We start from the raw sequence: 23,061 nt of genomic DNA on the forward strand, positions 1-23,061 counted from the left end.
GGGTGACACCTTTCTAGCCAAGAAGAATGCAAATGCGTGTCTCCAGAAGAGACCAAAGGATCCGACGATGCAAGGAAGGTTGCAACACAACCGCACAACAACGAAGCGTGAGGAGGCCGAAACAAATAAAACAGATTCTCACCGCGTTAAAGATTTCCCTCCGCTAAGCAATTATCACACGGGGCACACCAGGTAAGCAGACGTACAAACAAGCCCTTAGAGCAAAAGGCGAAACAGCACGACCCCGAAATGGGAAAGCAGCATCCATGTCAAGCATCCAAGACGCTGCCAGTCAAGCCCAATGTGGCTTAGGCAGGTCTGACTTCAACCTCGCTTTGTTCATATGCAATAAATTATTATTATGTCCTCGTTTATGGCTTCATGGACAAAGACATTCAGCTGGCTCCAGGCCAAGCCCACCATAGCATTCTATCCAAAGCAACAAGCCCAAACGTCAGCTCGCAAAAAGTATAAGAGTCGATGAGACACGATTCATGGGGCAGCAATGTTGACCAGGCGGAAGCAGAAACCAGGACCTTTAGACAATGCCGCAGCTTCATCTTCTCTTGAAACGCAATATCAAACAAAGAAATGGCTGCATGCATCACTCACCTTGCAGACATCTACGTAGCCGCTTCCGTTGCAGTCTTACCTCATTCCTGATCTAGACTGCAGAGACAGCAGATGCCGTTCAGCGAACACGCTGCCGCTCGAATCAAGCCAAGTTCTGCGGGATGCACCAGACAAAATATGCTCGTGAGCTTGTATCATTAACACAATCACATTTCATATGCCAGAATATCCTACCTTAAGATGACAAGTGCTGCTAAAATGTAAATGAAGACACAGCCTACTGTACGTAAATTTTCTGGATGTTGCACCATTTTGGCATACCTTACAATAATAATAATAATGCTTTATTTGAATAATGCCCCAGAACGACCACTAGGTCATGTGTGGTGGCACATAAAATGGTAGTACATGACTTAACACAATGTACCCCATTTGTAAAAAAGAAAAGACTAACATGCAATCAGGAATTGAAAAGATAAAAAATTAGCTCCCTTCTAAACACTGATATATCTGAAAAGATATTAACATGAGAGGACAGTTCATTACCACAAATCTGCATCCTTACCATCGGTGACAATTTCGATTGAATGGAGGGGTAAAATATACTAAATTCTCTAACAACACTGTTACAAAACCAAGAAAGAAAAACATCACTTATTTAAGCCACCAGCAGACATCCAGAAAAAACCACCTTGGGACCTCGCGATACTGCTCACACGCCAGTCTTTCTCGGCAAATTACCATGTGCAGTCTCCACATTAACAGTGCGCACGTTCCGACAGTGTACAAACAAAAAATAGGCAACGACAATAGCGAGAGGAAAATGGGAGCTCGTTCGTGGTGCCGTGCCTCGCATCTCCCCTGTAGACCAAACTGACCATTTTAAACCGAAGCAGCGCCAACGGGCATGGCCTAAGAAGTATAAACGTAAGCACAGTATCTCTAACCCTGCCATGTCCACGATGTGTGAGCATCGACAGCTGCTGGAGGAAGCACGACAGGTTGAACCTTGCTTTCCCTCGGAGGGGTGGAAGGGAGATTTGTTTTTGAAGGCCTCGAAACTAAGCGCTCATCTAGCATGCTGCAAGGGCTTGATCGTGGACGGCGAGTATAGTTTAGATGACCGTCAAAGTTCTCTAGGGGCCTGAGTACCCTTTAACAATTCCTGAGGGGTGTAAGAGACCCATCATAGCTTTTTGAGAGACCTGTGAGGTCTGTCCCAATCCTTTTCGTGAAACTACAGCCCCTATCAAAAATTATTTTAACGGGTCTCTAGGTCAGATCATGCGACCATTCAGGATACATTCCGTCGGGGAAGCCACTCGGCCATTTTGCAACGGGTTGCGCGACAAGTTTTAGAAATATAGGAGACATTCCCCAGTCCCTTCCCGTAGTGGCGCGGCCCCAGCGAAGAGAAAACGGGCACGCACGAAACAACCCGTTGTGGAAAGGACGTTGCTCCTCTCCACTTCAGCTCTTAGTTTTCACCATTTCCCCCTTCACACGTTTTGCTGTTTGATTGTAGATAACCTGTTTTAGTCAGTCGAAATACAGTCTTTGTCAGAATCTGGTCACCCTGTTTTTTCTCAGTTTTTGGAGACCAAGTGTCGCGTTTTCCGGGTTCAGGGTCTAGTTGAAGGAGTCCTGGCACACTTATGACACAGAGCTCTGCTTTTGCTGATTGTTTAAGGGCTTGCTTCGGTATCAAGGAGGCAGCCGGGCATGCTGCCTATATTTCGTGTGCAGGCTTTTTTGCCCCTACGTGCCGAACCTTGGTTTTCCCACGACAGGCTGTTTGTTACTTCCAGGATTGCATACGTCTGCTCCTTAAAAACCGACGACCAGTTTGCGCTTTCCACTATTCCCTCGCTTCCTCCTCTCCCATGATGAGGAGGAAATTCTGCCTTGCAGAATCTCGAGTCTGGTCGTCGGCCTTTAACCCCGAAACGCAGGGCCAAACGTAAAGATTCACAGAGGAAACCAGGTCCGGGAGACAGATGAGTCGATCGCCGTTAGGTCTCTCGCTAAGCCGGAGACAAGGTGCCTCTGGTTCTTGTAATCGTACCTCTCCCATGATGCTCACAGACCAGGCATGATACTCTGGAATGACTGGCATACTTTTCTTCTTGCTCGATCATCTCCGCTTACGTTTCTCAGCCCCAAAAACGTGCTTCGGTTGACATGCGCCGACAGTTCGGTTTTGCAGCGAAGAGCAGTTGGTTGGCGTCCTGCATTAGGCTATTTCCTACTTACACCAAAATTCATAGCATGCTAACCCAGGAGCCAAATAATTGTGGCCCGAGAGAGTCTGGCCCGAGCCAATGAGATTATTTTGTCTCCGTTAAAGCCCCAAGATCTGTACCATTCTTCCCACTAATGAATGTACTCTTATTCGACGTATCTTTTATTTTAAATGTAGAACCTGGGTATAACTGTAATATTTGTAACGCTGTCACTGGACCCATCAAGTGTTCATCTCGTAGTACGTAATCTGCCCACCCAAGTCTCCGATTACAAGCTACCAGCACTGGTTCAGGGATGAAAATGTTTGATAGCTCAAATTTCTTTGTGTAGCAGGAAAAAATGGTGCTTCTAGATAACTTTAAACGACCAAACTCAGTGGCCAATGGTCAGAGCAGCACAACTGACATTGCTAGGTCAGATATACTTACGAAACAAAAGATCTGGTGGCTGTTCCTTGTAGCCTCTACCCAAGATTGAGATAAACAACAATGGGCGATGCAGGTTTGCAAGACATTATTTACATGGTTGAGCAAGCCAATTAAACTACCGACATAACATTTTTTCCTGCCAGTTTGACTTTCAATCAGCAGGTCCTCTCGAAAGTCATAAAACCATACCAGTAGCCCCATTTTAGTACAAGTGCACTTTCAGACAACTCCTGGAAATGTTATGCGAGAACATTCATGGCAAATACGGTTCCATTTTTGTCTGCAGGTGACAGATGCTACCTCTGGAGCCCTGGCTACTCACCCCTATTTCTGGCAACCCCAGCAAGAGGCAGCGCTCAACAACAGCGTGTTGAGCGGTGCGTCTTGTCGAGTCTGGCCTCGGCCAACACCGCTCAACACGCTGTTGTTGAGCAATGCATTGGTAAACTGAAAAACCAGTTCCGGTGCCTGCAGAAGTACCACGCTCTGCACTACGACCCAGAAAGAGCACGTAATTTAGCAACAGGATGTGCTATTCTGCACAATGTTTGCTTACACAGCTCCGTTCCGGAGTCTGCCCCAGACCCCTTTGTGTAGGAAGAGTCTGACTGCGGGTACAATGATGACAGTAGCGACACCAACAGCGACACTGGCACTAGGAGCCTCAAAGAAAGAACACTAGCAATGCAGCGTCGGAAAGTCAGGAAGGTGGACGCCCTCTCTCATCGAGCTTGTCATGCTCTGCGGTGTTGGCATGCTTGCCGTAATCATTCAGCTCACTGGAGTCGCGCTGTGCAAGCTTAATCATATCTCATCAAAGACTGGGAAGCACAGAAGGTGTACAGTTCTACATCCATGTAATGTGGGTGGCTGCACAAATTTTAGCTCTGATGTGGGAAAGTCAAATTTGGGGGTTTTACGTGCCAAACCTATGACGGGCATCTGGCACCTATGACGGGCATCTGGCACGCCCCAGCGGAGGACTGAGGATTAATTTGGACCACCTGCGGAGCTCGGTTACACAGTGCCTTCTCTGCAATAAGCCTCCGTCATATTGCGGGCACCTCGGTCGGGATTCGAACCCGCCACCTGAGGACCTGTAGGCCGGTGCTCTCGCCTCAGAGCCACCGAGGCGGCTTCTGATGTGGGAAATCACTTATTGGGTTGGGGTGAAGGCATGTTTTTGCATCCACATACATCATGTGCACGCAGAACTTCACACATTCTATGCTCACCAGTTCGTTGCAATGACATGCTCTTAAATCGTAATGCAGATATTTTTTTCTTCCCTTTTTACTTTTTTTGTTTCTCTTTATAAGCCTAAGCAGTCAATGTAGTCCACTTGTTTGCTCTCGTAAATGTCTCTGTCAGGGTTTCTTTTGGTACACATTTTCATAAAATTTGGCTGATAAAACACTGTGTTCAAAGAGGTTTTGACAGAGCTTTGGTGGGCCGATACAAATTTTTTTTTTGAGTGGGTGCATTTTTTTAGTTGCACTACCTGCACCGGTGTGAAAAAGTGCAATGTGGTGTACTTCTGGCATGTGTAAGAAAGTGCAAGGTGGTGTACTTCTGGCATGTGTATCGAGATAGAACCGTAAATACATTGCCCTACAATTTTCTTCACCAGTGCAGGTGTGGCTAAAAAGATGCACCTAGAGTCGGTGACAGGTCAAGAACGAAGTGGAAGCTCCTCCCACCCTTTTCCACTTCAGCCGAGCAAACGTTAAAGGGCAACTCCGGTCCATACTTTCGGTTTTGGGATTATGACTGTTTTTAGTCCAGTCAGCGTCCCTGAACTGCAAGGTGCAATTTTTTTCTCGTTATTGTGCGTAGTTCTACAGATATGGACCCCTCAAAGTTTTGTTTGGGGCGCGGCCAACAAACCCGAAACTAGCCGCTCGAGGCTCCGGCAACGCTCGAAATCAACCGCTATGTGAACGTGACGTCAGGATCGTTCTCGTTCAACGAGCACGCACGCCGAGCGGCACCTACCTCTGTTGCGCTAGCCGTCTAAAGATAGGAGGTAAGCTGATTTTGTTTTAATTCTGTATACGTGGTAGTTATCCAGCATATGTAGCAAGGGCTAGTGCATATACCCAAAAGCTAGCGACTGGAAAACCCGTGAACTCGTACGATTCCGTACTCGGCGGCCGCCGCCATGCGTGCGCTATGCCGTACTCGTCGCTTGTATACCCAAAAGCTAGCGACTGGACAACAAGTGAACTCGTTCGGTGCCGTACTCTGCGGCTGTCGCCGTGTGTGTGGTCTTCCGTACTCGTCGCTAGACCTAAATTGTCATCGGGGCTCTGTGGATGGAGCGGCGTTGCTCTACGCTGTGCTGCCAGTGACGTACAGTACTGGGGGCCCTCTCACTTTCGCGCTGCGGGTCAGTCCCAGACACGAAGCTTTGAGGCTCTACGGCGCGAGCTGCGGCGTCCGAACACACGAGTGCTGGGCTGTACACCTCTGTTTTTTCGTTCTTTTTTCCTCGGGCGCATAAAAGCCGAAGTCCAAAGTCCACTCATCGAACAGCGTTCACCCACACTTTCTTCAATTTCCGGTCCGTTCGAAACTTGTGAAGAAGCACCTCCGGGTTGCACAGCGGGTTGTTTGAGCAGCCCACAGCGCTACAAGTTGCGCTCGGCATCTTTCGAGGAACAGCTGGGCAGTCTTGGGCGCACCGAGTTGCTCGCTAAAACGAGTCTTGAAGTCCTCACAAGCAAATAAACAAAAATCTATACCGAAGCTACACGGGCTACAGATAAAAGCAACGGCTAAACACGCCAATCGCAAGCCGAAGTAGCTGTGGTAGTGGCTCAAAGAAGCGCACTACGCGCAACTCCTGGACCAGAGGAAAAAAAGAGAAGGATACTGACGTCACGGCCCAATGTTGCTTTGGCGATCGACAAACCGCTTGCCGCCCGCAAAGGAGCAGCGGCTTGCGGCGGGTCGCATTTTTATTATCGGCATTAGTTGAGAATGCGGCGTCCCACGGACGTAATATTTTGGCTGGGGTCGTAATTTGCAGAGCAGTCGCTTTCTTGTATGGGATCGCCATTGTCGCGGCTTGGTTTGATGGCAGAGTTATTGCTTTTTGGTGACACCATGTTCCAAAACTTCCTTGGGTTACCATTCAAAATAAACAGCGAGTCATAAAAACAAAACTTAGCCAATTTCAACTTTTTATTGTAGTTTTTAAGGGCAAAGTTATAAGCACCCAAAGCTTGAGGTGTTAACACGTTTAGCCTTTGCAAATAGCCTTTTCTTGTTATGCAAAAAGAGCAGCATTTTGGTGAACCATGGGTTATTTGAATCAGTGCATACTCAGGCTGTCGGAACAAACATATTTATAAGACTGTTCATTTTAGCTTTAAATAATGCCGGTTTCCTCCACTGATGGAAGAGGACAATTTAAATGTAATGGTCAAAAAAGATTGTCAACCCATGATCTATTCATCTATAATCAGCCTCATTATAATCGCGAATGATCTTGGAAATAGAATGTTTGACGAGAACGGAGTGGCAAGTCGACATGTTGTAACCTATAATCACGGAGCCCGTCGCAGTATTGAATGGACTTGACAAGGTCCGGTGACGTAGTTAGTGCAGGGGTGGAACTCACGAAATGTCCTTGGGAACAGCCACGGGAGCAACTGAAACAGCTGTTTAGGAGCAGGTTGGGAGCAGCTAAAACTATGTTCTGGAGCAGGCTAGGAGCAGCTCAGATCAGTTTTCATTGCACTTCAGCTTGTGTCTTAGACACGCACGGGAGCAATTTCAATAGCGCTTAGCAGCACAGATGAACATGAGTGGTTAGGGACCTAGGTAGATGGGATAACAGTGTAAAAGGTGTGAAAACTTGAAACTTTGTGAGCCTCTATACTTTCCAGACTCGTACGTAACGTGTTACAAGATTACTTGTAATTGATTATTTTTACTGCAATTTTGTGACGCTTCGATTACTTCCTTTAAGGGGTAATGATCTTTTTAGTTGAACTAATTTTTTGCTGTAATCGATTACAAAATTACCCCCCATTACAATCTTCCTCATTTCTTTTTTTTTTTTTTTTTTGGGGGGGGGGGGGAGGGAGTTGGAGTTATTCAGCTCCGGGCAACGGGCTTTTTTTTTTCGAAATTATTAAGCACGAGGCTGTGAGGATTAGTAGGCCACTTTACTATGCTTCTTTTTCGTGGGTACATTTTTATTTCTACACCGGAGACTACTTATGGGTATGAAAAATGACTTTATCTAGCCTCTTGTGAGGGATTAGGTGTGTGCCATCACTCACTCAGCTTTAAGCGCGAAACACACGTACAACCAAACCGTCCGATCCGACGTGCGGACTGCCGGAATGACCTTGGGGGGCGAGGGGGTTCCGCAGCATCGGAGAGCGTTGAAAACCCTTGCCTCCGACCGTCGTATTGCGCGGTCAGACGTCGGATCGGACGGTTTGGTTGTACGTGTGTTTCGCGCTTTAAGCAAAAACAGTCGAGGCTTTCTTTTTTTTTTTCTTTAACAACTGAGCGCGAGATTCCACGGATTATGCTATCATAAAAAAAGTTTGAATGAAAAGTAACGTGGGAAGTAATTGCTTACTTTAGAGTAATTTTTCGATTACTTCTTTGAGGCTGTAATTGTAATTGTAGTCGGGTACTTTATACAGCAAAGTGATTGTAACTGTCATCGGTTACTTTTTCAGTGACGGGTACAAGTCTGATTATTTTCTTAGTGGCTTTCAGCTGCTCAAAATGCAAACCAGCTCTGCTTATCACACAACCCACACGTGCTCGACATAGTACTTATATGTGCGAACCACGTGACGTGCGTAAGCAACGGACGCGGAGTTGCGCGGAGGAACAGGGCACCAAATTTCGAGTTTATCCTATTGTGCAACTGAATATCGAAGCAGCAGACTACGATTAACGAAGTTATCGTATTCGAAGTGACAAGCAGGTGCAAGGTTAAAGTACACCAAACAGATCTACCGATCGCGTGAAAGCTGCTGGCCGGCAAGGTTTCGGATCGGATCACGTTTCAGTTCTATCAAATCACGATTTATCTTGCGGGAACGCGGTTCCAACTTCTAACGATAAAGTACAAAAAGTTTGAGGACACATGCGAAGTAAAAAAACATTTTTTTTGTAAACAGACCAGATGGAAAAAGAATGTTATAAAATAAAATTAGAACGAAGAAAAAAAATTTTAGAGCTATATTGACGGCACAAAATGATTTTGTAGTTGCGCCCGTGGGAGCCGCCGCAAGTCATGTGATAGACCTGTGCGCCGTCTCAAAGTCGACTCACAGTCACGCCGCCGCTGCACGCTGAGCGTGGTGCGCCGCCGTCAACTCATTTCTCCACACCGCCACCGCCGCGCAAGTTTGTCTACCCCGCAGCGCTGCCGCCGTCATCTGACCGGCACACAGGTCTATCACGTCTGCTTCCGCTTTTTCAGGAGCTTTCTTTGGGTTCGAAAAGTTACCGATTAATCTTTGTGTTTTGTTGCACTTGAAATAAAGATGAATAACTAACTTTTAGAGACCATAGGAAGCTTCCGATAGAGCGGAAGCACCACGTGACAAATAGCGACCAGTCACGTGACAACTAGCAGCCACTTTTCCGCAGCGCCCGCCGGCGCCAACTACAAATTCGTATAGCGCCGTGAATATAGCTCTTAAAATTTTTATTTTCCTTGTGAATTCGTTTTATGACTTCCTTTTCCCAACCAGGCTGTTTAAAAAAACTTTATTAGTCCTTTGCATGTGTCCTTTAAGAAGTGCTCGAGCTTCCTTAGGCTTCCTTGCTGGAAATCCTTTGTATTCCTGTTACTAACAAGTGCACCAAGTGAGACACTTCGGCCATTATTGAACACTTTGAATAAACAAATATGAATAGTTGGAAGATGTTACAAAGCAGTCTACATTGATAAAAATTCCTTCTTTCTGCATGTCAAGTTCGCTTGTGGCGTAATCTAAGATTACTACGACATACCAGTTAAGGAAAGTTGGTCTTCAAATGCGGACACCACACGCGAGCCACAGCGAGCTACAATGGGGAGCAGTGCCACGCTTGAGAAGCCCATCGAGGCACAGATGTTGTTTGGTCTAGCCACAGTTTACAAAAGGGCCGCTGCAGCATGAACAGCGGGACTGCGACTGCTCGCTTTTAACAATTCTGCAAAGCGGACACCTATGGCAGTTTTTCAACTGAGATGTTCAAGTAACGGTGGTGTAACCCGTGCCAAAAATGAAATGGAGCATAGAGACCCACTTTATTCGGCTGGCGGATGGAGATTCTGCACACCGACGAGCTGAAGCACTAGCGAAGTCAGTGCGGACGACTGGTGCGCACTTGCTGCTGCTTGTCCCTCTACAGCCTGCAGGAAAAGGGGAGCGCTATATGCACAAAATGCAAACTGTTACGCAACACATTAGTAAAGTTAAAAGCACGCCAGAGGTTTTGAGATGCGTTGCAAGCAATACAATAGGAAACTTTTGCCAAACAACTTTTCACCTTGGTAAGCTCTGTGCAGTCATGTTGCAGAGCAGTTTTCACCATTCACCTTATTAGATTACTCGTAGACAACGAGTTACTGGCATTTTAGGTGCTCCTAAAGCACAGAAGAAAAGAGAATGGCTGTGTTAACGAAAGAAGTCGAGAAGTCTGATCAAAGGCGTATGTGGGGCGAGTAAATCCACCCTTACTCTGTTCTCTTTCCCCTTTGGAGCTGCCTTGGTGGCGTCCTTGCCTGCGCTTGCGAATGATGCATTTTAGTTACACTGACGGCAGAGTTGCCGCGTGACAAGTCCTTCAGTAACGAGGCCAGTTTCCTATAATTACACGAACACACGCTGGTGGCGGAATATTATTTATTTGTTTCTTTAGTTACTTAGAATTACCCTCAAGGCCCCGAAGGGCATTACAGAGGGGAGTGCATGGTTAGTACAGTTCTGATTTTAGCGTTATCGGTGATGGTGACAATATCATCTGGAAGGCCATTCCAGTCTACAATAGCTTCTGGTAGAAGGGAATGTTGAAATGGTCTTGGGAAGGGTAATCTTGCACGAATGATCGAGTCTTGCAGAGATATAGCTGGGCTGGCTGAGGAGAGACTGTCGTAATGGTTCCGAATAGTACATTTTATGGAAAGGCAAAGACGGGAAATTCTGCGACGAACGGAAAGATCAGGAAGAGCTAATTGACATTTCATTGCAGTGACACAAGAAAAGCGAGACTAATTAGAAAAAATAAATCGAGCAGCACGATTCTGGACAGATTCGATTTGCGTTAGTTAAAAAAAGACTGATGTGGGTGCCAGATAGCTGAAGCATACTCTAGTTTAGGGCGAACAAGCATGGCGTAAAGGAGACGTTTAAGGATAGAAAAGGCAGAGTTGAAATTGCGACAAACAAAACCGAGTGAGCGGTTTGAGGATGATATTGTCTCGTCGACATGAACATTCCTGGATATATTAGTGGTTAAACGAACGCCTAGATATTTTTACTGTGTAGCAGTCAGAATGGTAGTGCCATTGAATGTTAACGAGTTTAAGGGCTGGAAGCAAGAATGTGTAAAGCAAAGGTGTGTGCATTTGCTAATGTTGAGACACATCTGCCATGTGTGACACACTGCTTCAAGAGCTTTTTTATATAACTTGCGATTCAAATAAAATGAAATTTACATGGCTTATTTGGCATTACAATCGGACTACAAATGTGTACTTTGTTTTGAGGTAACCTAATTAGATTTATTAATATTGAAAATTTAATTTGCAATGATTATGGAAAGGATTAACGCAAATTAAAATACTGAGCTCAGAAAATAAACATAGATCAGTGAACTGAGAGGTATGTGCAATCCAATAAGGTATAAATGAAAGCTCTAGGATGATTTATAAATTACTTATGACACTTTTGAACCTTCCAGTTTCAAAATCATTTTTTGCCGGATGCCTAAAAGGCACCCACAAAAAGCCTGACAGCCTATTTAATATATTTGTAGCCCTCATTCAATATGTCGAAAATCCTTCAGGACAAGATGATAAGTGCTTGCCAAACTTCAAAAAACACATTTTTAAAAATGTGTTTTCTTAGTAAAATTTTGCTTCAAAGAGCAGTGTCTCCCCTTAAATGCCGTTCTGGAGTGCAACATGGTCATATGGGTTTTTTATTAGTCTATAAACAGCACAGGTCATCAGTGAAAAGATGAACAGAGGATGAGATGTGAAGAGGGAGATCATTAATGTAGATTAAAAAGAGCAAAGGCCCAAGCACAATTTCCTGTGGAACACCGGAAGAAACGGGAGAGAAAGAGGAGGATGTGCTGTTAGTGAAAACGAATTGAGAGCGATGAATAAGGAATGATTCAATCCACTTAGGAACATGAGGATCTAGTTTTAGGAAAGAAAGTTTAAGAAGAATGCGATTGTCCGGGACTTTAGCAAAAACTTTGGCGAAATTAAGCAAAACAGCGTCAGTAGGAAAGCCGGTGTCAAGATTTTTAAACAAATCGTTAGTTATAATAAGTAGTTGGGTCCCAATAGAAAGGCGTTTCCAGAGGCCATGCTGCACATTCGTGAAGAAATTGCAGGAATCCAGGAAGTTAATCAGGTGCCTGTAAATGACATGCTCGAGGATCTTGTAGAGGCAGGTGAGTGATATTGGCCTACTTACTAATTTTCCGGTCAGAGGGCAACACCCCTGTGTCCACGGACTGCTCAAATATCTTTGAGGTAAAGACCGGATGAAAATTTAGTGTTAGTGAGAGCCTTCGTAATGATTTCCTCTATGCCACATGATGGAGATATTTTGAGGTTTTCTATACCGCTGAAAACACCCTGAATGTTTATAACAATTGAATCCATTGGAAAATCATTCTCTATAACAGGAGAAATTCCAGTAATGGGTGTAGAAATAGTGAAAGCATCAGAAAACGCACTATTTAAATATTCACACATTCACTATTCAATATGTTATTACAAGAGCTATTCACTAGATTAATTTCAGAGTACAAATCTCCAAAATTTGCGAGGGTTGTTTATTAACATATTAGGTAGAGTTTGCAGAAAGAATGTCTGCTTAGAGTTATCAGAAAGAATGTGTGCTAACACCCCTTTAACATAGTTTTTTATTCGGAAGAGCAAGTGGCAAGCTTAGGCCAAGTATTTCCTTTTTTAGCGCTCCTGAAACATCTTTTCTTTTTATGAGATAAACGATGAAGTGGATTATTGAACCACGGTTTAGACGTAGTAGTTCGGATTGTCGAGCACAGTATGGTAATTTTCAATAAGTTGAAAAACTTTTGTCTCAAGGCTTGCCAATTTTCATTAGCATTATGGCACTGGAAGGTTTCATTGAAATAAACAAAATAAAGCCTTCGCTGTTGGACACTTCAAATACACATACAAATCATATCTGGTTTCAGTTTGAGTCTAAGAACACTGCCTTCTAACTTAACTGGCTAAAGTAGGGTTGACCAAAATCAGCCTAACAACAATATTTGGGAGTGCACTACACTACAGTTCTCTTAACACCTACGCTTGCAAGTCGACGGAGTGCATCGACTGCCTCTCTCTGCACGAGCAGCATTTCCTGCTGAACTGCCAGCTGCTGCTGCTGGGTGGCCAGCAGACCCTGCTGTGTGGCCAGCAGTTCTCGCTGGACAGCCAGCTGGTCCTGCCGAATGGACAGCAGATCCCGTGCCGTATCAACTCCAGACCGTTCGTACCATTCGGTGGTAGGGGGCATGCCACTTGCGCAGGACGTTCCTCCTCTCCTCCCTTTGCCATGTCGCCTTCAGCCACAGACCCCTGCATAATATAATTCAACTATGTAACACGCCACAACGCTATACAGCCCTTCTAGTTATACCTGTGTCTAATAGTGTGCACCCTAAACTCAATATTATTTTTTTTTTCGAATGTCACGGATTTATTGTCTCCGAGTGGGTCTAGAAATGTGCTGCAGCCCCGATATCCAAGCTTTCGTGGAAAACACCACGAGGCAATACATTCGCACCACATTGTTTTGTACATTAGTGTTCAATAAGGTAAAAAGCAACATGGTGTCTGCTCATGATCCAAGAGATTCACGGTACTTATCGAAGCTGCTGCTGCAGCCGTGAAGTCCCACAGCGGCGCGTCCACTGTCGGGGGCGCACGCCCGCCCCCTCGAGAGAAATCCGTCCCCACAAAAAATAATAATTTTTCTTGCTCCGCGTTTAGGGACGGCCCATCACTCGCGCCTCCACCGGCATACCTGCCAACCTGTGGACATTAAAATTCGTAAAACTCACGCAATTGCGGGGGGGGGGGGGGGGGGGCGGTTTCGCAAGGTGGCAAGGCTTAATGTCAGCCTTGTCACCGTGCAAAACGCTTACGTTACACGTGCACGTGCTACAGAATCCAAACTTCTCTCCTTTTTGGACGGCACAAAGCACTGGAATTCCGACGTGTAGGACTTCAAGAACACCTGAAAGTACCTCTTTTTAGGTTTGGAATTTGCCATTGCACCGCGAAGCCACCGCAACCAGGGGAATGCTATGATTACACGTGTAACAAACACAGACGCTGCACTTCTCGCCTCGAAACTGGCCGAAACAGAGGCCCAACCACGTCTGAACACGCCAAACCAACATGCGCCGCCAAACACACAAACAAAGGCTTTGGGCTTTGGATTGATTTTGGATATGTGGCCTCCGGATAGACGGATAGTAAAAACCACAACGCTGCCGTGGACGGCACCTGTCGCCCTCTTGTGGCAGTGTGAGGTACCGCCAGCAACGGTTTTACGAAAAAAATGTTAAAAAAAATAGAAATGAAAAAAGTATATTTTTTTCGTAAAATTTGAAGCAAGATTCGTAAAATCGTAGAATTAGTCCCAATTCATACATTTTACAAAAAATTCGGAAGAGTTGGCAGGTTTGCACCGGTCTTCTGTTAGGGACACGAGACTCTCAGGTCGCAAGCCCACGTCTGGCATGCACGTGAGTTCCAGAAAGTTATTCTTTATGGCCGAAGGGCATTTAACTCTCAAACTATTACGCCCCATAGTGTATCTCGCTCCTCCTTGGTAACAAAGCTCTCTGTAGCAGTCCCCGAGAAAACTCGACTTTCACCGATAAAGTCCAGGAGAAGCGCAAACTGTCGTGCCGAGACGTAGCGACCTAGCTTGCGCTTCTTAGCGTTGTCGGCCACAACTGTCTTCGCAACGTAAAGGGTTGTAGTTAACGTTGATTGTATTGCCGCGCGCAGGGTCACGGACTTCTAGTACTTTCTCGTTTATTCTTGCTCCGGACCTAACTTCTGTCGTTTATCCCTGCTTATGTTGTTCTAGAAAGTGCGTGTACATTCTCGCCGCGAGTGCGCTACGCTCGAACCTTCTCCGCCGAATCTTCGAGATAGTGACTCACTCTAGATAAGACGCCGCTCGCGACCTTGTCGAGTCAGTCTCGCCTCTGCGCTCGATCCTGCGGTTTCGCCGATATCGACGCCCGCGACGCTCTGCTGTTTTCTTTTGTACCCTTTTATTTTTGGCACAAGTTCGCCACATTAAACGTTTATTTCTTCTTGTTCATTTTCTGTTTTCTTTTGGTCACCACCCGTGACATTTTGGTGGAGGTGCTGGGTAGCAAGGGTCCTGATTCCGGGGGTAGGCCAAGGTTCCGGCGACTTAGTCGGATCTCGGTCTGGTCTTCGTTGGGTTCTTGGGGGCTTGTGTTCGGACTTGCACTGCGAGAACTCGGGGGGGGGAGCGCTGCACGGGCATGCGGTTACCCCGCACCTCCACCAGAATGTCACGGGTGGTGACCAAAAGAAAACAGAAAATGAACAAGAAGAACGCATGGTCGGAAGGTAACGACCATGCTGGACGCCATGCTGCCCCATGAGCCATCTGACAACGAGAGCGAAGACGCCCAGGCGGTTGCTCAACGCGCCGAAGAAGTCCGCCAGCTCGCCCGACTCATGATTCAAGACCAGCAACGCGTCGACGCCGGCCGCTACAACCTTCGTCGTAGGGACGTTCACTTCCAGCCCGGAGATAATGCCGCGCGCAGGGTCACGGACTTCTAGCACTTTCTCGTTTATTCTTGCTCCGGACCTAACTTCTGTCGTTTATCCCTGCTTATGTTGTTCTAGAAAGTGCGTGTACATAATGCCGCGCGCAGGGTCACGGACTTCTAGTACTTTCTCGTTTATTCTTGCTCCGGACCTAACTTCTGTCGTTTATCCCTGCTTATGTTGTTCTAGAAAGTGCGTGTACATTCTCGCCGCGAGCGCGCTACGCTCGAACCTTCTCCGCCGAATCTTCGAGATAGTGACTCACTCTAGATAAGACGCCGCTCGCGACCTTGTCGAGTCAGTCTCGCCTCTGCGCTCGATCCTGCGGTTTCGCCGATATCGACGCCCGCGACGCTCTGCTGTTTTCTTTTGTACCCTTTTAATGTGGTGAACTTGTGCCAAAAATAAAAGGGTACAAAAGAAAACAGCAGAGCGTCGCGGGCGTCGATATCGGCGAAACCGCAGGATCGAGCGCAGAGGCGAGACTGACTCGACAAGGTCGCGAGCGGCGTCTTATCTAGAGTGAGTCACTATCTCGAAGATTCGGCGGAGAAGGTTCGAGCGTAGCGCGCTCGCGGCGAGAATGTACACGCACTTTCTAGAACAACATAAGCAGGGATAAACGACAGAAGTTAGGTCCGGAGCAAGAATAAACGAGAAAGTACTAGAAGTCCGTGACCCTGCGCGCGGCATTATCCCCCCCTTTAAAAGCGCATCGTCCCGATGCAGCACAAAACAAAAGAACAAAAAAAACAAAAAAACACAAATCCTTAACAAAACGGTAGCAAAATCGCGAGCCACAGTTCACAGTTCTCAGTTCACTCGTCGACAAGAGTAGAAAGTTCTATCGTTCGTAATACGGCTTCAGCCGGACGACGTGCACCACCTCGGAACGCGCCCATCTGCAAGACGTCAGCCGCGACCCGAGGTGGTGCACGTCGTCCGGCTGAAGCCGTATTACGAACGATAGAACTTTCTACTCTTGTCGACGAGTGAACTGAGAACTGTGAACTGTGGCTCGCGATTTTGCTACCGTTTTGTTAAGGATTTGTGTTTTTTTGTTTTTTTTTTTTGTTTTTTTGTTTTGTGCTGCATCGGGACGATGCGCTTTTAAAGGGGGGGATAATGCCGCGCGCAGGGTCACGGACTTCTAGTACTTTCTCGTTTATTCTTGCTCCGGACCTAACTTCTGTCGTTTATCCCTGCTTATGTTGTTCTAGAAAGTGCGTGTACATTCTCGCCGCGAGCGCGCTACGCTCGAACCTTCTCCGCCGAATCTTCGAGATAGTGACTCACTCTAGATAAGACGCCGCTCGCGACCTTGTCGAGTCAGTCTCGCCTCTGCGCTCGATCCTTCGGTTTCGCCGATATCGACGCCCGCGACGCTCTGCTGTTTTCTTTTGTACCCTTTTATTTTTGGCACAAGTTCGCCACATTAAACGTTTATTTCTTCTTGTTCATTTTCTGTTTTCTTTTGGTCACCACCCGTGACAGTATTCATTATTTCAGTACATTAGGTACTAATTCATGCAACCAGATTTCAGGAATATATTTTTTTAATTTTGTCTCATGCTATTCATTTTGCCAACTTAAAAATAATATTTTTACTGTTATACTCACCGCGGTGTTTTGAGATTCTTAGTGGGGACACTTTAAGGGAAAAATCCCGATAGAGTTTCAACTCAGTCGTGCGTGTTGACCGACGTCACAATGGAGTTGGTTCGCCGGTGGAGTTTGCCAAAGATGGAGATGAAGCTGCTCCCATTGGCAATCCCACGAAGGAGATTCACCACTGCTTCTTTCAGCATAGACAGACGGGCGATGAAATCAGAGGGGATGCACCTACCGAAGAAGCTGCATCACAGAGGCTAGCCTCACCACGTCATGTCATGGCCCTGCTCTTTTCAGCATGTTATTTATTATATTGCGCCAGAAAGCCAGCGACATCAGTACCTGGGCTAGTTGGTGCCACTGATCTCTGTTGTAGTAAGCTGGATCACGGATCGAGGCTCGTCTTAATAGGGAGGAGTGGTGCCACCAGCGCCCATCACTTGACATTGGCTAATGCATAAAACTCTATGGGAAAGACAAAGAAAAGTGACGTTCCCCCGCTCGTAAACTGTTGTCGTCACTGAATCTTTTGGCTGCTGTCGGGAAGCCTGTCAAATAGCTAGTGCACAAACATTAAATCTGACAACCCTCGCGGTTGTTATATAGAAATGTTTTGTTGTCGAGAGTGACTCTACTGGGCAAAAAATGTAGAGCAGCTCACTGAGAAGAGAGTTACCTAGAGGTACCTCGGAGTCGGTGGCGGTTTCAATGAGTCGGGTTTAGCAGGTGACAAGCTTGAAGGCTCTGCTATGATTTCGCTCACTCCCGGAAAGACGCTGCCAATATGGAACTTTGTTGACGTTCAGCAACTTCTGGGCTCCCCCACGACGGCATTATTGACAGCAAGTTTATTTGTTCACTCCACCACGAGAGCAAGCTTGCCAGATCAGCCATGGGTGCTATAGCACAATATTTTAATGGGCATTCGAATGCTTGAGAAATCGCAATTCAACCTCCAAACACACAATAAAATTATTGCAGCACATCGTAAAATACATGCCTTCAAACACTGTGTAGAAGCTTTAATTTCGTTCTTTTGTGTGTTTCTCCCATAGACTTGCGTGTATACACGACTTGCATTGACGTCACATCAGCCACCATTGCTGCGGACCATGCTCCAGTGCCCGTACCTTCCGGAGCACACATTTAGGACCAATGAATTTCTTCCTCTCGGAGAACTTTGCGGAGAAGAACAGATTCGATGCTGCCAAAATGTATGTTCCAGAGGGTACGGGCACAGGAATGGTATGGAGCCATATGACGTCCCGTGCAAGGCACGTATTGCTTGGTGCCAAGCAATGGCTGCCGGTGGCGCCACCGACAGACTTCCGATTTGAATCCAGCCTACTACAATAGAGACCAGTGGTTGGTCCACGCTTCAAGAAAATTGGTCTATGCGTAGGTTTACTCAGCTGCACAAATTTCCGTAGAACTATGGCAGCAGTTGAAGAAACGTTTAGGGTTCCTGCCACATGACAATGTTGGATGCGCAAGAAGCAAATGCCCGTGGCTCAGAGTCCGGTAGAGGCAAATGTGCAGCCCTCCCCGTCGCAACCTCCGAGGCGGAGTTGCGGAATTGCACACAACTGTTTTTAACACTTCGACAAGTCGCGCGAGCGAGTTGCGTGAACTGCTCGTGCCGCAGAGCACGTGAGCTCGGCAGCTGTCCAGAGTGATGAGCGAAGATTGTGGAATCAGGGCTGCCGAAGCGGCATGTACAGCCGTTACGATCAGACAGGAGCACGTCGCTTTGAAGAAAGCAGGCCAGCAGATAAGAAAGGACGTGGTTGCACACTGCACAGTTCTGACGTCACCCGTGATAAAGTTTTCGTGTCATCGACCTCCAGACCAAGCGGGCAGAGCTATACGTAGAAACCATGGTGTAATACGCCACGTCCTGTCCAGTTCTCCCTTCTTTTTCGTCTCTGTTGTTTTGGTGTTTTACATCATGATGCAAAACCAACTAGCCCAACTAGCCATCCTTATACACCTTTCCAAAAAACACTCAACCCCAGGGGCAACAAACTGTTTTCGAGCCCAGTCACTGAGTTTGAGGCTAGACTCTCACCAGCGTCCCTCCTAACCCTAACCGAGTGGACTGTGATGTCAATAGGCGCAGCCTGTGTAGGCGCAGTTTCAAACACTGCTGGCGTATAAATTATCGTCGTTTCCCGCTATATTTTGTGTTTCATGCTACATGTAGTTTCCCGAGGACATTGAGAAAAAATTGTCCCACATTTAAAAAAAAAAAAAAAAAAAAACTAAACTATTTTTGTTGGGTACGCGCGCGACAGAACGAGTTCGATTGGAATGTATAGTTCTAGTTGTTTGTGTTTATTTCTTACGATAAGCTTTGACGGCGCCGCAGGATTCACCGCATGTGAAACGACAAAGCGCTTTGCTGTCAAAAATAAATTGCAACAGAAGAGGGCCGAAAGGCATGCATTTTTCATGCTCACAAATAACGTGTTTACCGATGGACAGGACACGGACATACAATTGAGGAAGTGGTAACATTCAAACAATATATCGTACGTACCACACGATGCAGCGTTATCCGAAAAGAATTTATTTGAGAAAGATCTCAAATAACACAGTCACACTCGACGACAGTCACATCTTGATGATCGGACGGAATCAGAGATGACTTCGTCTCGGGGCCCGTTTTGGGAAGAGCTACCTTTTCTCATAACCGCACCAAAGCAAAGAAACAAACGCGACTGACCCGTTTCTCACCCCAACCCGGACAGCTATATTTGGAGACGACTGAGGATTCTACGCGGATTATCTCTGGGAGGGGGAAGAACAATGTTTGCAAAATCGCGTCGAGGGTCGTTCGACGTCCTTCACCTCCTTCCTTTCCCGTGAATGTCGAGCAGAAAAGCTTGAATCGCAGGTACTTACCAGCCTTATTTATCACAGTGGAAGATAACACAAAAAGGGTACGCAGCACGCATAAAAAAATTAAGTGGAAACTTTCAAGAGGGGCGAGAAAACATTGAATGCAAAACCGCAAAAACATAGGTAGAGAACCACGCCGAGCGGGTCTTCACAGTCCCAGAGGGTGGCAGAAAATTTCTAGCTGATAGAGGGCGCGAGAGTCGCACCAGCCGCATCAGCATCAGCAACATGGCAGTGGCCTAGGAGCGTTTTTTGGAAAGGTGTATACATAGAAAGAGTTTGGCCATTCATTGGAAAGTATAGGAAGCAAATGATGAGGCGCCATTGGCCGAAAGCGGGCTGGGCGTGTCCCAGGGCGTCTTCACAGATTTGAATGTGGCCAGCCAGAAGCCGCAAATAATACACTGGCAGTGGTCGCGAGAAACAAAATTAATAAGTGCGTCGGACTAACCCTTGGCGAATGAAAACATGATGCATGTGATTGTACTATCACGGTCATACAAAATCAATATCTAGGAGAACGGTCGACATGATCTGTATGCCAGGCGTCTGAGCCACGTCCGAGCGGTCAGACTCTGTCCGAGCAAAACGGAGTTCGAGCGGGACATTCGATTCTTACACCTTTTTGCACGATCATAATCGAAGCATCACGTAGACTATATTTTCAGCCATAAACAGTTACTCTATTAAACTCTTTGGCACAGGTTAAAATTTTTCGCGCTAACACTGCTAGGCGATTATTTGCGGCTTCTGGTTGGCGTGTCAAGCCTTCTATCTGCGTCTCGTACACGCCCTGGCTCTGCCCGCTTCTCCTATTGACCAAAGTCTCGACGACAGCGCTACCAAGGTCGCACGAACGGAAGAGGCCGGCTCTCCGAAGCGCGGCTGCTCGTGGCTTCGTTTGGCTTCGCACGAAACCGAGTGCGAATGAAACGCAAGACATTCTTCTCGCGGCAAGTGCGTGGTTTGAGTGCTGCGGAAGCCACGCTAACGTCGATTGTCCGGTAGATCAGCGCCTTATCACGGCGTGAAACAGCAGGTCAGCGAGGCTAGCATGTGCCTTCTGCCACACGTGAGTAGACCCACTGACCTGCTGTTTCAAGCCGCGATAAAGCGCTGATCCACGGGACAATCGACGTTCGCGCGATATCGTTGGAAAATCTGGAGGCTGTGCCACAAAACAGCTGACGCCGTGTTTAAAACCTATGGGAGCACTATAGTGGAAGTCGCCCTTGTGCAAGATGAAACGAAATACAGCGGCTATTTACGGCATACAGCACACGCTGTCAGGATGTCACGACAAAGAATTTCGGCCCAATGGCTGGGGGAGCCAGTTTTTCGGTGCCTACCTTGTGATGTGAAAGTGTCGCCCTTCGGCCAGTCTTGTCTCGGAGTCGGGGTGTGTCGTAAAGCTGGTGTCTACGACGTGGAACTAGAAGGCCTATGAACTGTGCGAGTAGAACGTCGCACGACTACGCAGGAACAATACAAAATAACTGCGACCGCGAAATGCGAAGCATGGTGCGAAGCGTCGATTGCCGCGGGCACGGCGAAAGACAGCCAGACAGCTACGACACTGGATTGGATTGAAAGCCGCAAGTCTGGTGTTTCACAACAAACCGTTGCTAGGGGTGTTGCTAAGGGCGAATACACCATCGTTCAAAAATTCGACGTAGAACATAAACGTCTAAAAAAAAATACACTACTTTTATAAAATTCCAGCATGCAGCAGTCCGCATTTCGCACCCATGGAACTAGTTAGCCAGGGAAGATTGTGGCATGGTTTCGGTTTCGATTGACACGTTGACAAGAGTTCATACGCAGAGCAGGCCGTCTACATCACCATGACTCTTGTGACTTGGCAGCGGGTCAGGTGCCCCAACCAAGGGGCTGGCTGGCATCCTGACAGGAGCTGCGAGAGTTTCACAAAACAGCGTTCCTGCAATTATTAAAATAAACAAATGTTACGTGCGTGCTTGACCCAACATATGAGAAACCTAGGAGAGCTGTGAGTATTCAAATATCTATCTCCTAATGCCATGCACAAATGTCTTGCATGAACCATGTGCAAAACTTTCATTTTGTTTCTTGAGTTCTTAATGGTTGGAATGAAAATGCAAATTGTGATGTTGAGCTATTCGCCTCGAGATCGAACCGTGCCGCCACTGTGCGGCCGAAATTGGAAACGCGCGAAAGCGGGGATACCGCCGTGCGTCGTCTGCTACGGGCGCACGCTCAGAAGCATGGACCTCGACGACGCAAGCCCGTTTCCGGCTGAGCTTGATATTCCTTATTAAATTCTTTATGTTTTTGTTGCCGTTTCTTCTTACTAAAGGTTGTGTTGTATCGTTTGCCATGCGTAGAAATTCAGCAAAGCGATTATTATTATTATTATTAAGCTTCCATAATCTTAGTGTGTTGTTTTTTATACAATCGCTGGTCCCACGTATTTTTGTTATCTCGCACAAACCGTGGCTTTCATAAAGCATTGAATGTTGAGTGGGTTTGTGGTTTGATTAGAAAATTAACCCGACTAATCGCTATCCTTAAAATAGACTAATCAATTAATCCGTACGTTGATTTTTTCCCGGTCATATTGCGTGAAAGATGTTAAAACTACATATTTTGTACTGGTTTTACTATGTCACAAATGGCATATTGCATTCCCATTCTAGACTTCACGCTGTGAGTCCTACATTAATATGATCACGGGAAGCCTTTTAAAATAAAGTATTTCTTAAGTTATTATTTAAACAGTATAATCACCCTCGGCGAAATGACAAGCACGCTGAAGTGGTTTACCGTGCAAGCTAGTGTCACAAAAGAAATAAAGACGTCAAAAACATTGAAGCCGGCATATTTTACTGCTTGCTGACTTTCTCCAGTACTAGACTCCAATTGAATGGGAAAAAAAAAATTAAAGCATTACTTGAATAATCTAAAAGTTAATCGACGAACTGCCCAGTCCCGATATAGGTTAGGTGAGGGCGGAGGGAGATCGGAAAATCTCGTGAAGGTCGCTAGCCCTCATCAGTAAAAGAGTATCACTGCGGCCGATGCTGTCTGTGTCGTGGTGCGCGTCGTTTGTTGGGGTTGCAGAGTCTACTGTGTTTGAATACAAGATTATTTAGCCAGAAATGTATAGTATTAGCCTCTTGACATCCGCGGCCCTCACCAAGAAAATTGAAGGGGGTGAACCCACACTACCGAGAAAAGCATTTAATAGCAGGAACATTGTTGCGT

The 23,061-nt window shown here is 46.5% G+C and overlaps 1 protein-coding gene across 8 annotated transcripts; it reads right to left on the reverse strand.

The window, feature by feature from the left end:
• Nucleotides 1–309: 309 nt before the first annotated feature.
• On the reverse strand, nt 310–21,695 carry LOC120847889. 8 transcript variants are annotated; one of them, XM_040219834.3, is made up of 5 exons: nt 21,639–21,695; nt 12,785–13,056; nt 11,921–11,972; nt 9,519–9,624; nt 310–727 (listed from the first exon to the last, which is right to left on the reverse strand). In XM_040219834.3, the coding sequence occupies exons 2-5, from the start codon at nt 12,992–12,994 to the stop codon at nt 649–651; spliced, it is 447 nt and encodes a 148-aa protein (XP_040075768.1). In that variant the 5' UTR covers nt 12,995–13,056; nt 21,639–21,695; the 3' UTR covers nt 310–648. The 8 variants fall into 8 exon arrangements, 6 of the variants coding, with proteins under 6 accessions (XP_040075768.1, XP_040075763.1, XP_040075769.1 ...); XM_040219829.3 differs by lacking the exon at nt 21,639–21,695 and adding an exon at nt 21,168–21,218; XM_040219835.3 differs by lacking the exon at nt 21,639–21,695 and adding an exon at nt 13,728–13,875 and having other exon boundaries at nt 12,975–13,056.
• Nucleotides 21,696–23,061: the final 1,366 nt, after the last annotated feature.

This window comes from Ixodes scapularis, unplaced genomic scaffold (genome assembly GCF_016920785.2).
Source record: "Ixodes scapularis isolate PalLabHiFi unplaced genomic scaffold, ASM1692078v2 ptg000597l_1___fragment_1__unscaffolded, whole genome shotgun sequence".
Classification (NCBI taxonomy): Eukaryota; Metazoa; Arthropoda; class Arachnida; order Ixodida; family Ixodidae; genus Ixodes; species Ixodes scapularis.